General features: G+C 43.9%; 1 protein-coding gene across 4 annotated transcripts in view; it reads left to right on the top strand.

Moving 5' to 3' along the window:
• Window positions 1–404: 404 nt before the first annotated feature.
• PBX1 (PBX homeobox 1) overlaps window positions 405–14,717 on the top strand; it is a 240,528-nt gene continuing 226,215 nt past the window's right edge. For all 4 annotated transcript variants that reach the window (XM_039484087.1, XM_039484088.1, XM_039484089.1 and 1 more), the window contains exons 1-2: window positions 405–1,341; window positions 4,247–4,320. In XM_039484087.1, coding sequence (XP_039340021.1) covers window positions 1,151–1,341; window positions 4,247–4,320 — 265 coding nt within the window. In that variant the 5' untranslated portion in view covers window positions 405–1,150. The remainder of the gene's footprint in view (window positions 1,342–4,246; window positions 4,321–14,717) is intronic.

The raw sequence follows: 14,717 nt of genomic DNA, 5'->3' as shown, positions 1-14,717 counted from the left end.
GCAAACCAGGCCCTTTTCCTAAATCACAGCTGGCACCTCCCTGCTACCCAGCGTGCAAATAATGCTTTCGCAAGGCCGTGCAAGCAAGTAAACCAGTGGTAGGTTGGCATGTTTGCAATAAACCTCCTTTTGTTTCTTTTCCCAGGGCTGCAGGGTGGCCGGGTTGGGAGCCTTCCCCTCCCCTAGGAAGAGCAAGCACATCAGGGCGGGGGTTGGGGGGGGAAACAGGCCAAGTGCACTTTCTTTTGCAAAGACCCCCTTGCACCTTTAAGGACTGGAGACTTCGGATGGAAGCAGGGCACAGCCCACCTCTGAACCCGGTGATTGACAGGAAGCTGGGGGGGTGGGGTGGGGATGTGAGTGTATGTGTCTGAGGAAGGGGTGGGAGGAGCTCGGGCTCTTCCCAGATGGCCAATCAAGGCAGAGGGGTGGGCAGCTTGGCTCTCTCCTCCTGTGGCTTTTTTCTGTGTCAGTTTCAGGAGTCCTGAGCCTGAGCTAAACAAAAGCAGGAGACAGAGGGGGCTGCTGGAGTTTGCAGAGACAGAGAGGAAAGGGAGGATATTTTGCTTGCTTTGCTGCTGCTGGGGTGGGGGCAGAGCTCTGGCTTTTGCAAGAAGAAGGGGAGAGGAAAAAAGAAAGAAAGCAAAGCAGCCCACCCCCTTTGAGATCGCTCTGGCAGTGGCTGGAGGGGGGTGGGGGAAAGTTTGCCTTGCAACCTTCCTTCGCCCCTGCCTTCCCCAGATCAATGCCTATTTGCAAGAGGATTAAGAGGCAGATTTAAAGGCTGATAGCTCATTTCTGCGATTGCAAAAGGAGCCCGGGACTAAGAAAGCAGCCAGAATCCAGCTCTGACCCCCCCCCCAAGTGGCAAGGAGGTTTATTTTTCTTGCTTTTTGGAGTCGTCCTCTTCCCCCTCCCCCCCCACCCAGCCCCCGAGTCCCTTTTCCTCCCTCCCAGAAGCAACGGGATCCCCCTCCCCCTTTTCTCGTTTTGCCTTTTTTTTAAAATTTCCTCCTCCCGAGAAGAAGGATTTGGAGCCAGCGTGAAGGATAAAAAGCCTGGTTGCTCCCTAGGAGGCGCGCCGAAGGAGCAGGAGGGAGAAGGAAGGAAGGAAGGAGAAAAGGGACTGCTGCTGCTGCTAGCTTGGGCGATGGACGATCAACCCAGGTTGATGCATTCCCATGCTGGGGTGGGGATGGCAGGACATCCCGGCCTGTCCCAACACATGCAGGATGGAGCAGGAGGGACAGAGGGCGAGGGAGGCAGGAAACAAGACATTGGAGACATTTTACAGCAGATCATGACCATCACAGATCAGAGTTTGGATGAGGCACAAGCCAGGTGAGATTGGGAGGGGTGGTGGTGGTGGAAATCTTCTCTTCCTTCTTGCATAGTGCTGGGTTTCTTCATTGTGCTTTCTCTGCTTTGAATATCAGCTAGGTCGGGGAAGGGAAGGAACCAGAGCCGCAGGAGAAATGTTGATCGCAAGTATATACATATATTTGGTGATATGATATAGTTACATTATATCTGTCTGTCTGTCTGTATCTATTTGAAACTGCTCTCTGATCTCAAGCCGGCCTTCCTCACTTCCATGGCGCCTGGAGTCGAACAGGACAGGAGGGCTAAGTTTTGAACATCATCTTGCTGGGTGGTATCCCAGGAGGAGAAAGTCCCAAGCTAGACTTTATTGCGAAATTATTTGATTTTCCTTCCTTTCATCCCGCCTTTCTTGCCCGTGGCTTGGGACGGTTAGGATTTCTAAAAAATAGATTCCTTGCTCTTTTGTGGTGTTGTGTGTGTGTGTGTGTGTAAAAACAAATCACTTTCTTTGTCGCCAGTTATCAGCCCTTTTAGAAAAGCTTTTCCGTGGGATTTTAAAAAGCAGGCCTTTTCATGAAGGGTGGGGGTGGATATTTGCTTTTATTCATTGAAAAAGTCGTACTCAAATTCTTGTTTGGGGTGAGGGGATTTAAAAAACAAAAACAAAAAAAACTTGGGCCAGTTTCCTGTGGGTTTCCTGTCTAATCCACCTATATGTACAAAAACTACACTCTCTCTTCTCCCCTTCACCCCCCACATTATGTGTTATTGGAACCATGTGTGGATTATGTACATTTTTGGAATAGGATTTGGGGATGGCAGCTGATTCTTCTTCAGCATTTGTGTAGTAGTATTTCATTTTATAGCAGACAATTTTAAAAACACAGTAGCCTGCTTTGAATTCCATAGAAAATGCACCAAGTGGTGTATCATCTTTGGACACCTTTTAAAATAATGCGCTTTTTGCTAAGGCTACATTTTATGGTTGGGGCAGATGTGCACAGATTTTTTTATGATGGGATATTAAAAAGAAAAAAAGCAGTAAAAATCTGCTAACTGGAACATATTCGACTTCACCGCATGCAAGCTCAATAGACAGCTTTGAGACGCTCTAGCCAAACTTAAAAAAATGAAGGCACGGTTATTTTTTTAATATAAAGTTGCCAAAATTGTCTGGTATATATTAGAATTTTATTATCTGAAGAAAAGCTTTTAGGTGTGGTATAGTTCTCGCTGGCACATATGTTCCACAATGGAACAGATTGCTAGAGTACATTGTTCATGGAAAAACGTAGATCCCAATAAACTAGCTTGGATCTACTTCCAAAGGGGTGAGGATATGCTATTATATTTGGTCTCTCTGTCTTCTTAGCCTTAAAACCCCAGTATCATAGGATACTTTGTTATTGGGCTGATTGTTGTAGAAGCAGAGCTTGCTAGCTTTTAGGATGAAGAAATTTCCCATTTCATGCCCAGACAGAGCTGGGGAAGGGGGGGGGGGGAATCTTTATCCTGAAAGTTACAGGAATTATGTGTGTGTCAGTATTTTCCTGCATGTGTAATTTACATTCAATCAAATTAAAAACAAACAGAACTTTGAGACCTGGATGATGCTCCATGTTTTGCCTTGCTGGGCTACCCACAGCTACTTCCTTACAGGACTTTCTCTTTGGCTGTGAAACGGATTGTATTTTTCAGCGCTGCCTGGTTTTCAGTCCTGCATGCATCCCATATTAGTTTTTTATGAAGTTTCTTTAAAGATGTACATTGCTAATAGTGTCTGTGTGTGTGAAGCACATACGCGTTGTTTATATACAAATGGCTGTGATCATTTGAGTTCTCTGCTAAGGTGACAGTGTGGCTTTTCTGGGCTATGCCTTTGAGAGACTTCATACACCAATCTTTTACCATAAGGCAGCGTGGTGGTGAGGAAAATAATAGTGAATGTTTGCCAGATATTCCCACCGCCTTTATATATCGTTTCAGTTGGTAAACAACATTCCCATAATTGATGCCTGATTGGAACAGTCCTTTATACAACCAAGCCCTTTGCAAAGTGATTAGATGGCAAAAAAAATTACATTTGTTTCTTTGCTTAAGTGGGCACCTGATGGGTTTTAAAGGCAACCAGCCAATTAAACAAGCAACTCTCCTGCCTCCCTCAAAAACAATAACCAATCCCTGCTGCCCAAAAAGAAAAGAAAATTTAAAAAAAATCCACCAAGCAGAAGGTTGTGTGTTTTTTTTTGTTTGTTTTTTTTAAATGAGTGTAGTGTCTTAATTGTCAATAATTGAATCTTAACATCAGCAAGCAGGCAGTGTGTACACAAGAAGCATAATGTAAACATGAAAAAATGAATTTCTGTGCCCAGATGTGTGTGTTTGCCCCTGGCAGTGCATTTCCATTCTCTTTAACTTGGGTCCTGAAATGCGAGAAATTGACAGTTCCAATTGGTGCACCTTTCAAATATTGAGGGGCATCTGCAGGATGAATTGGAACACATGGGTGTATTAAATAGAAAGGAGGGGAGTGTGAGGACGGGGTGAGAGGGAGGGAGACAGATCTCAGTGCTGTGTATTCCATGTCTTCCACATGTTCCTGGCTTTGGCTGTTAATTGCCTGGCTAGGGCTGCTAGATTGCGAATGCCACTTAGTAGCAAATGCCATTTTCAAGTAATTCCTAAATTGGCCTAATTTATGTTATCTGCATTAGCGGGTAGCCCCTCAAGAATGAAAGATCATCAGTTAAAGTCCTAAAAGTTATTGCATGGTGGCTTCCTGTGCAGTTTTGGCCAAAATGTATACTGTGTTTATAGGTATTTATTTGTATTTTTCCCATTCCTTTTGCACATACCAGCCAATTTCAATTTTGAAAGTTGTCTTGAGCTGCCATGGCACCCTAACCTTGCTTCTTTCTTGCAGGAAACATGCTTTAAACTGCCACAGAATGAAGCCGGCCCTTTTTAACGTCTTGTGTGAAATCAAAGAAAAAACAGGTAGGAATGGGGATTCTGATGATCTTATGGGGTTTGTGCCAATTTTGTTTTTCCGCTTTAAGGGTATTTCCCTCTCCTCAAAAGTTCTTATTTTTTAATATTATTTCAAAGGGAAAAATGGAATATTAACATTGCATAGTAGGGTATCTATCGAAGAGGAGAAAATATTAATTAATCTTCACGCATGCAACCTTTGCTGCTTTTAATATGTTGTCTCTCTTGTTACATTTTTAAAATATTGCTCTGCTATGAAAACTGTTCGGAAATGGATTTAAAAAAAACCCAAAACAACCCCCTAAGAAGGTGTTTTCACTTTCTCTCTTAAATAAGGATAAAAAGAATAAAAATACACTTATAAAGTTTATTTTATTTTATTTTAAATAAAGTTAAAATCTTTGTGTATCTGCCAGTCACTGACGCCAGATAACACAGAGAAAGTTGTCAAATACCTTTACTGGAAGCCTATCTATTTGATTGTTGATTACTTTAGGGTACTGTTGTTTTATGGCAGGGGGTGTTTTCCTGTAAGGGTGGTAATGACATCACAACACTCATTCTGCTGGTTCCCACTTTTCCAGACCTCCTACCATGCACTAACACACTTATAACACATCCCAGGGGGGCATTTAAATTTTAAAAGCAACAATTAAAAAATAGCAGTCATCAATCAAGGGTGATCTTAACCAACAGATGCTCAGAGAAGGACATTTAGCAACATCCGCTGCCATGTATTTATTTTATATTTTGCAATTTTTAATTTTATTTTTCCTCTCTCCGAATGGGTAAAATCCTTGCTTACGCCTCCCAGAAAAATGAACTGCATATAGGCAGCCTGATCCAACTGCTTCTTTTTTAGCACGCTGCGAACTACTTGACTTTTTTTTTTCCCTCCCCTTTTACCAGCAGGACTGTAACAGTCAATAATTCATATCTAAACTATATAAGCAAGGGCATGACATGAATGGAAGTGACAATAAATATGATTGCACGCCCAGTTGATATACATTGATAGTTACACATGGTGGGGGAGAGCAGCTTTCGGAAACCTGAATCTGTGTCTGTTTAAATTTTATTTATTTATATATATATATATATATAAAGCCTCATCGTGTTAGCAGCTGATTGAAAATGTGGTTACTTGACTCTTGTAATATATATAATATGACTAAGGAGGCCCTTTGTTAAATGTTGTTTGAGCAGCTTGTAACCTAGACAAAGCACCTAGCAGTGGCATTCAACTCTCTGAAGTCCTTAGGGCTGCATTGCCAGTGCTTGACCTTCTTGAGAAGCTGTTTATTATATATTTCCTATAATATAGTGGAGCCTGTATATGGTTCCTATAATGTAATGGACCCTGTATATATAAATATCAGAGATGCCTTGGAAATCCTGCAAGTGCCTTTTCTTCCTCTCCTTTTATTTTCTGTTAGCCAAGAAAAAGACCGGTCTCTCTCTTCCTCTTATTTGTGTTGTCGACAATGTTGTCTATAAAATGTTGGTGGTTGGCCCAGTTTCTAATCAATATCTGCCCTGGTTTGAAATCAAAGCAGTCGTGAAGTTGTAGGGGATGATTCTTTTTGAATTAGAGCAACTGGAAATACAGCGGGGGAAAAACAACAACCCACACTCCCATCCGCTCCAATATTTGGAGAAGCTGTTGGGCTATAGGGAATCAGAGCGAGGTGGGAGCATTTGAGTGTCCATAATGAGTGGGTGTGTTAATTCCGATCCCCTAATTAAAATCTAGAGAGACATTAGGTCAAAGTGTGACAGTGCAAACAAAGAGCAGGTGTGGATTGGTACGGTCTCCCTTTAATCATTCTGGCTGGATTGCTAGACGGGAGGCTGCTGTGTTAAACAGAATAACCCCCCCAAAGAGGTAAATTAGGATGGCATTTGGAATGAATTTTTATCAACTCAGCTATATGTGTATGGAGAATAATTTGCTTTATAAATGGGAGGGGGGGGAAGAAAAGAAAAATCCATCACACTTGAAACTAAGAAGGGTGCAGGTGGTATCTTTATTATTATTTTCTTGGACCAAATTCTAGAGCTGAGTAGCCGTGGTCTTCCGAAGATGAGTCTCATCCAAAAGGAACACGCAGGCCTAGTGAAATCCGAGATGCAGGTGTGCAAAGGTGAAAGTTGGGCTAAGTTAGATTTCCTCCCCACATCTGAATTTCTGATGTGGAGTCAACGGGGAGGAATCCATTGTCGGATAAAATCCTGGCTACTCGAGTGGCTTGTGGTTCTCGTGGGGCGAGTGTGCGAGCGTGTGTGTGTGTGTTCCACTCATCCCATCTCAAGCGTTACGGGGATTCGTTTTCAAACAGCTTGATTTAAGTGACTCCAGAGCCTGGTGGAGACTTTACCACCAACTCCCGCAACATTCCGGCTAATATTTCATAGCGTTAACATAGTCTGAGCGAACCCAAAGTGTCCATGAAGTTGTTAGAAAAAGAGGTCGTCTTTACTGGCTCGAGTCCCCTTTTGCAAGCTGACTCTTTAATTATTTTAAAGAATTTATAGGCATGCTTTTTTTTTTTTTTAAGCTTGTTTGCTGGAATCCGTTAGTTTCTTTTGTCTATTTCAGGGTGATGTCTTTTAAAAAGTAGTAAGTGGAGAGATTTGATTTGAGGTTAATGCAGGAAAAATTGTTGCTTAAATGTACACATGATTAGTCTCTGCTAATTCTTTTTTTGGTTGCTTCGTTGGGGGCTAATTGGTAGGACTAGCTTCAAATGGCTAATTGGCTTTTTGGAATAAAATAGAAGCCATCATTGTCTCAAATGCAATTGATTTCCCAGTCAATAGAAATTTTAAATAAAAAAAAAATTTGCTCTGGCAATTATGAAAAGTTTGCAGGGGGTGGGGGTTCCTGTTTGTGTTTTTAAAGATGATTCTCTGCCTGAGCAGAATTGCTAAGTAGAGGAATCAGGCAAGGCAAACGCAGACGTGCGGTCCTTGGATAGCAAACTGGAAAATATCTGCTGTCAAAATGCAGCAGCGTCTATTTCAGCTGTGAGCCTTTTTCAACTCCCATCTCGTTTAATGGGGAATGGAGAAGAGAGAGAAGGTGAATGCAGGATCTATGATCATTTAATCCGATTGCTCCTCCTTAAACATTAGAAGGGATATTCACTTTTTTGCTTCTTCCGTGGATGTGGGAATGTGAAACATATTCTATTTAACAAGACCCTGACTTTTATTTATTTTTTTTAATTTCTCAATTTTATTTTTCCCTTCTGCGTGTCAAAGTAATTCAGGTATAAAAGGAAAATTAATACACCCCCAACAGATGAAATGTATTAAGTGGAATATTTATAGACAGCAATGATTAGCTGTGCAATTGTTGTTGATAGTGGCTTTGGTTGGTTTGTTTTTGGGGTTTTTTTTGTTTTTGTTTTTAAATTTTGAACATAGTAGTTACATAAGGCACTTCTTAGCCACCCTTCCCCTATGTATTATCTTCACAAAAGTTAACTCAAATCAGCTCTTTTGGAGGAGGTAGAATATTTTATTTATTTTTTTTTTCTTAGCACCCCTTTGTTCTCTCTAGCTCTCTGCCTTTCTCTGTGTTCAATTAACACCCCCATCACAGAACTGTAGTCTTTTTTTAATGTCTGCTACTGTATTTCACTTCTGACACCTCCCTTATTATTCTTGCCTGCCATTTCTTTTTAATATAGCAATTACGTTATGAGGTTTCTTTTCTTTTCTCCCCCTCCCCCCCTTTCATTTCGTTCTTTAAAGCTGGAGGAAAAAAAGGAGGGCCAAGCATGTGTTGTATGTCAGTGAATGTTTCCTGGGGTGCATCGTATCTGTGAGAGAATGGTCAAACCAAGGCCCTGTCTGCCCTTTATAGGGTAGCATGGGGCAGCTTTTTTTCGGCTCTGCTTTTTGATCTTTATGCGTCACTTTAAAACTCTGCCTTTGGTTTCCTGTTCTTCCCTTAAGCTGGGAGTCAGCAGAGAAGCCCAAGGAGCATTAAACACCCGCATTAGAATTTCAGTGGCAGTTGTGTACTTAGGGCCTGATCCTGCTTCCACTCCTGTTGACTTCCCCACAGCGGAATCAGGGTCCTAACTCCTTCAGGCTCCTCTGCAAATCCCAGCCTTGGTTCCAGCGCTCCGCGGCTCCCCTCCGAAGCAAAGCAGCATTTAGAATTGTGCTGCTTTTTTTTTGTTTTGTTTAAAGCGGCTGCTGTTCAAATGCCTTTAGCTGCCCTTTTGAGCTGTGCACTGTTCTCCTGGCGACCTTGCGTTGGATCCACGGTTGGCATGTGCCTCGAGGTTGGTTTAAGAATATACAACCAGTGGTGGGTGGGGGGAGGGAAGAGTGGTGGAGCTTTTGACTTTTCTACCCCAACAAATGCAGCTTGGTGTAGGCCCCTGAAAGTTGCCAGATGCTGGCCGCAAAAGCCCGTGCAGGACTCTTGATTCAATTAGTTCCAGAAACCTAGCATCTTTAGAGGGAAAGGAAGAAAACTAGGAATGAAGGAAATAACAACTGCCCAGAAGGAAAGAGGTATTCAGGGGGGTGGAGGGAGTGTTGACTTACTTGGAGACCACGTGCACCTTTGGAAGGGAAAAGTTGGGGGCACGACAGGGTGTGGGGTGTGAATGAGGCTGGGGTATAAAGCAGCAGCCCAGACTGGGACTGAAGACAGATATATGGTATCTATTGAGGGGACCTACCTAGTGGGGATGACAAATGCAGCTCTCCGCTCAGGTGTGGGTCCCTCCCATGCAGCTGAAATGTCCGAAAGCTTTAGTTTTAATTGTACTTTCTCTACTGCCGAGAGGAGGGACGGGGAGGTTGGGGGTCTGTATAAAGGTTCCCCGGCCCTGCTTCTCCCTTGTAACGGGGCGGTTAGAACAGAGCAGACGAAATTAGCGTAATCAGAATTGGCGAGGCAGTGTGAAAGGAGGTGGGAGCTGATGGCCTGCGACTGACTCCAGCCAGCAATGAGGGGGACATCAGGAGCGCTGTAGGGTGATAGGGATTTTTTTGTGGCCATGATGCCAAATAAACTTGCCAGTAGCTACAGGGATGGAGGTGCTCCCCCCTGCGTTATCCAGAGGGAGCTGAATTGATGCAGTCTGATGGCCTTGTTTAACTAGTGTTTAGCTCAGTGTGAGGCGGCCCGATGTGAGGCGAGTCCCCTGGCCGGCTCTGTCTCGCTTGGGGATAGGCTTTGATCAGTCTTAAATCTCTCCTGTGCGTGTCAGGTGGCATCGGGGTGCTTCGGATTGGGTGGATGGATCGGAAGATGCATTGGGATGAGGTGTGATTCCTGGCGGATTAGTCCGGTGCAGCTTCCCAAACTTGTGGAGTTGGCTCGGCAGCATTCATTCCAGAGACTGCCTGCCATCACCCGTGGACTAGATGCCTTGGAGACTGAGTGGTTCATGCTTAGTTAATTGATTCAGGCAAAATATCGCCAGGAACAGTGTGCGTGTGTGCGTGTGCGTAACATTTGATCAAAGATCCCTCTCACCTGGATATATTCCGTTCCCCACCAGGTGTGAGCTGTTTTCTCAACTCCTTCTGCTCCCTGAGCCCTGTTCATCCAAACCTCTATTGATGTTTCTGAAACATTTTGGAGAAGACTTTTGTTAGAGGAATAGTTTTTGCATCTTGTGATCTGAACAAGGACTTGGGAGTTTCCAGCTACCATGCTTTAATCCCAGCTCCTGACTCTGACTCCCTCTGTGGCCATGAGGAAAATCTTTTAGGCCCAAATTTTCTAAAGTGACTAGTGATTTTTTTTGGGGGGGGTGCCCCACTTGAGACACCGAAAGGGTTTTCAAAAAGTGCTGAGCATCTGCCCACTGCAAATGGGGCCCCTTCCAGCTATCTCAGGATGGGCATCTAGACTTGCTAGTCACTTTAGATAATGTAGGTTGCAACTGCTCTCTGCCTCAGTTTCCCCACCAGTAAATTTGGGCTAATATTTAGCTGCCTCGTGGGGCATGTTTCAGCATCATGGGGAGAATGTTTCTAAAGCATGTTGGAGAAGCTATATAAGTATTAGGGCTGTAATTGGGCTTGTAGTCTGCAGATACAATATCTGTTTTTTGAGGGGAATAGTAACAAAAATTGAGCAATAGAGAAAATGTAAGATATAAATATAGAGAGTCCTTGAGAGGCACCATCAATGCTGCCTTCATAAGATTCTGAAGATCCAGTGGGAGGAGAGGCATGCCAATATTAGTGTTCTGGAAGAGGAAAATACCACCAGTATCGAGGCAATGATCATCCGTCAGCAATTGCGCTGGACTGGTCACATTGTCTGGATGCCAGACCATCACCTCCCAAAACAGGTCCTGTTCTCTCAGCTGAAAGAAGGGTACCGTAATGTGGGTGGACAACGGAAGCGTTGTAAGGACTTGCTGAAGGACAGCCTAAAAAAATGTAACATTGACATTGATACCTGGGAGACACTTGCCCAGGATCGCTTAAAATGGAGTGAAGTCCTACATGATGGTCCCCTGCATTTTGAACTTGTTCACCAACAAGCTGAAGAGGACAAGAGGCACAGGAGGAAGGAGAGACTGGTCTTCAGTCATGGTCAACAGCCTCCTGCTGAGCCTGAAAACATCTGCCCTCATTGTAATAGAATTTGTGGTTCAAGGATTGGCCTTCTTAGCCACCCGAGGACCCATAATTCCCATGGAAGATGATCATACTTGGTAACGAGTGATCGTCCATCACAACAACTATAGAGAGAACTATATTTCACAGCTAGGTTGTTTTTTTCCCCCTCTCTAGGGTCATTATTTTACACAGCACTTCGTAGGGAAAACCGTGAGGTATTCCTTTATACCTTTGTAATTTTGCAGGTTTGGTTACATTGAGATGATGAGGGATGAGAGGAAAGATCTACCAGATCATATCATCTGCTTCTCCTACCTGATGAGTCAGGGACTAGTGGCTAAAGCTGGGATTTTGGAAATCTGGGTTCTTTCTTTGCCTCTGCCATGGGCTTCCAGCATGGCCTTGGTCATGTTGCTTAACTTCTCCTGATCTTTAAAGTGGGAATACCACCTCCCTGCCTCCCAGAGCTGCTGGGAAGCTGCAGTCATGAATGTTGGTCAGGGATTTAGAGCTCCTCTGCTGAGACGTGTTTCTGAAGTTCACATCATTATTTTTTTCTTCCGTTGGTGGTGTAGTAGCTGGGGGTGTTAGAAAGCCTGGTGCCATCTGCAGCACAGTCTATGTGCTGGAGAGGGTGCACTGTGCCCACTGTGGGTGAGATTTACATTTCTCGCCTGCCCGCCTTTGCAGAAGAAGGGTGGTCCTGTGCTCAAAGCAGTGCAGTGAGTTGAGTACCCCACTCTGCCCATTGTGACTTCTGGGCCTTCATCTGTAAAATATACAGTGCCTAGCACAATGGAGCTTTTAGGAGGCACAATAATATAGCAGTCTGTTCAGTAAGCTACAGTAAAATACGTTATTTACAGCACTTTAGATGATTCATTAGTGTAGTTCCTAAAAGCCCCAGCCAAGAGCGCAGGGTGTGGGCATGCTCACCCTCTAGCTGTTGAAAATGCCGCGGCCACAGCGCCATGCCTTCGGTCACTTCCCCTCCGCAATCAATAGAAGGGCTACTCGGCGGATCACTGGGTTTCTGTGTAAATTCCTTCCTTTTGGCTCTGAGCAGAGGCTTTCCTGTATGAAAATAACGATTGGAAAAGCAGCCCGATCAGGCTGTGTTCTGCACAGCCTCTCTCGCAGGCGTTCTGGCCCCAACTGCTTCGCACAGTTAAGTAACACGAGACAGTGGGCAGTATAGGTATAAATGACAGAAAGCAGTAGTGTGAAGATGCTGAATACATTTAAAGCGTTCAGTTCTCTGGCCGATAACAGAGTGGGAAGCATACAGGCACAGGGAGATTGGAGACGTTATCTCCTGAGACGGAGAGTTGATGAGAGACTTAGGAAGCTATTTATTGAAGAATAACTTTTTGTAAATGAAACCCCAATTAACCAAAGAATTAGTCACTTGCTCTTGTGCTAATAAACCGTTCCCTTCTCCCTCCTTTTTAGCCAGAACAGTATTATTGTGACCAGTGCACTGGAAGTGGGAAGCTAGTCCTTCAGCAATGCATTATGGGATACAGTTGTTCAGAGGGGAGAGAAACCCTAATCTCCATTTTATGAATGAACGACTCCCGTGGCACATGCTGCTCGGCAGTGATGGGCTGAGAAAGTTTATGGAGCAATCCTTTAACTGAAAATAAACTAAGGCCATGTCTATGCCTTGCCGCTGTAGGGTTTTTCCAGGGTGTTAGCTTTTCACTGGGAGGTGGATTAACACCACCAATGGAAGAACTCCTCCCGTTGCTGTAGCGAGTGTCTACACTGAAGTGCAACAGAAGGGCAAGTGCAATGGAGCCGCTGCAGGGTTTCAAGTGTAGACAAGTCAGCACCCTGAGCGACAGTAGCTAGGGAGTCGTCTACACTTGAAACCCTATGGTGGCTCCGCAGCAGCTGCGCTGCTGTAGTGCTTGGTTGTAGACCCTCGCTACAGCAACAGGAGGGGTTAATCCTCCTCCCCGCAAGGCGGTAGCTAGGTTGAAGGAAGAATTCTTCTGTTCATCTAGCACTGTCTACACCGGGGGCTAGGTCAGCTTAACTACGTTGTGCAGGGGTGTGGAGTTTTCACACCCCTGAGCGACGTAGCTGGGTCAACTTAACTTTTGAGTGTTGACCTGTCTAAGGCTGATGGAAGCATTCTTCTATTGACCTAGCTGCATCTACACCGGGGGTGAGAGTGGCAGAGCTCTGCCACTGGGGGATGTGGGTTTTTCATGCTCCTGAGCTCCAGAGCTATGTCATCCTAAATTTTAAGTGTTGACTAGGCCTAAATCAGAGTGCAGAAGGGGGGAAAAGCCCACTGCTGGCCTTGGTTACAGAACCCAGCAAATGGGCTCCTCTGTTCAGTTCTTTGGTCAGCGTTGTCTGTCACAGGGATCTCTCGCAGGCAACATCCCAGCTGCGTGTGTAACTCTTCAGATGCATTTGCCAGAGAGACTGGCCATGTGCTCTGAGGCAGGGACTAACAGATCCTGGATTTTAGTCTCTTCAGTGGGAGGTTCCCATATTCCTGCCCCTCTTTAATTTGGGTCACTTCTTCCCATCTTTCCCCATATTCATCTTTTCCATGCCCTCCCATCTTTCCTATCTGCAGTCACTAACCTGTCTTGCCACCCCTTAATAGCTTTCTTCTGGTCTGGTGAATAGAGCTGGGGAGACAGGGGAAGACCACCGGCAATACTTTAATTGTTTAAAAACTTGACACAGATTTTCTTTCTTTTTTTACATGTTGGTTTTCCTGACAGCAAACATTAGACTAGAAAAGGATCAGGCAGCTTTATGGGGGAGCTGCACAGAGATCTCAGTTGCTGGACACTACTTTACCGAGCTGTGTATATCCATGTCTCCAACAGATGAAACCATCTACCCATGCCTGCAACATAGAAGTGCAGTGCATTGTGCATTGCTCTTGTGTATTTTGGGAAATGCCAAAGCAGTCTAGCTGGATATAATAGGCTTCAATGTTTATTTTGAGGGGGTATCTAAAATATGCATGCAACTTTAACAATCTTTTATTTGTAGAAAAGAGCTTACCTAAAACAGTCTTTTGCTCACTCTAAACAAAAGGGGCAATTTTTCCCCATTGTTTTAAGAAGGGGAAAAATCAGCTAGTAAAAATAAATAATTAAATAAAATAAAAATCCCTACCCGTGTTACTAATAACTATGATCATTAAAATAATTACTTTCAGCATTTCATGTCAGCTACATTGGAAAAATTATTAAAAATGTAATTTGCATTTCCTCATTGCTGAGGATGCCTTGATTTTTGTTTGTTTTTTCCACTCACCATGGACCCTGAAATTAAGCTGGTCAGTTTCAGGTTCTGTTTTTAGTCAGTTGCACATCTAGGTTCTTCTACCAAAATATTTGCCCTAAACTACCTGACTGCATGCCTTAGACACTAGAAGAAGAAAATCTAGTTTCTCTCCTGTTAGATAACATTTCTTATTCTGCAGTGATGCTGATTAGTAAAATGAGCAATGAAAGGTGACCTTCAAAACTACGGTACCTGGTTCCTAAGTCTCTTCACTGTTCTTTGCTGCCTGATTCCCAGTAGCCAGGCTGAGTCCCAGATCCTGCAAAGACATAGGCATGTGCTTAATTATATTTGCTGTGAGTAGTCCCCTTCTCATCAAATGTTTTGCGAGGTTGGAGCTTAGAGGGAGACTGTCTGCCTATAATAATCTGATACACTTATTTTTGTTCTTTCAGAATAAACTTTGAAAAATGCAAGCTCTTTGTGTGTATGTATGTGCATGCATATACACACACACACTCAGTTTATGTGGGCTC

Source organism: Mauremys reevesii, linkage group 8 (assembly GCF_016161935.1).
Source record: "Mauremys reevesii isolate NIE-2019 linkage group 8, ASM1616193v1, whole genome shotgun sequence".
NCBI lineage: Eukaryota > Metazoa > Chordata > Testudines > Geoemydidae > Mauremys > Mauremys reevesii.
Note: the sequence above shows the minus strand (reverse complement) of the source record. Positions and strands in the feature narration are given on the sequence as shown.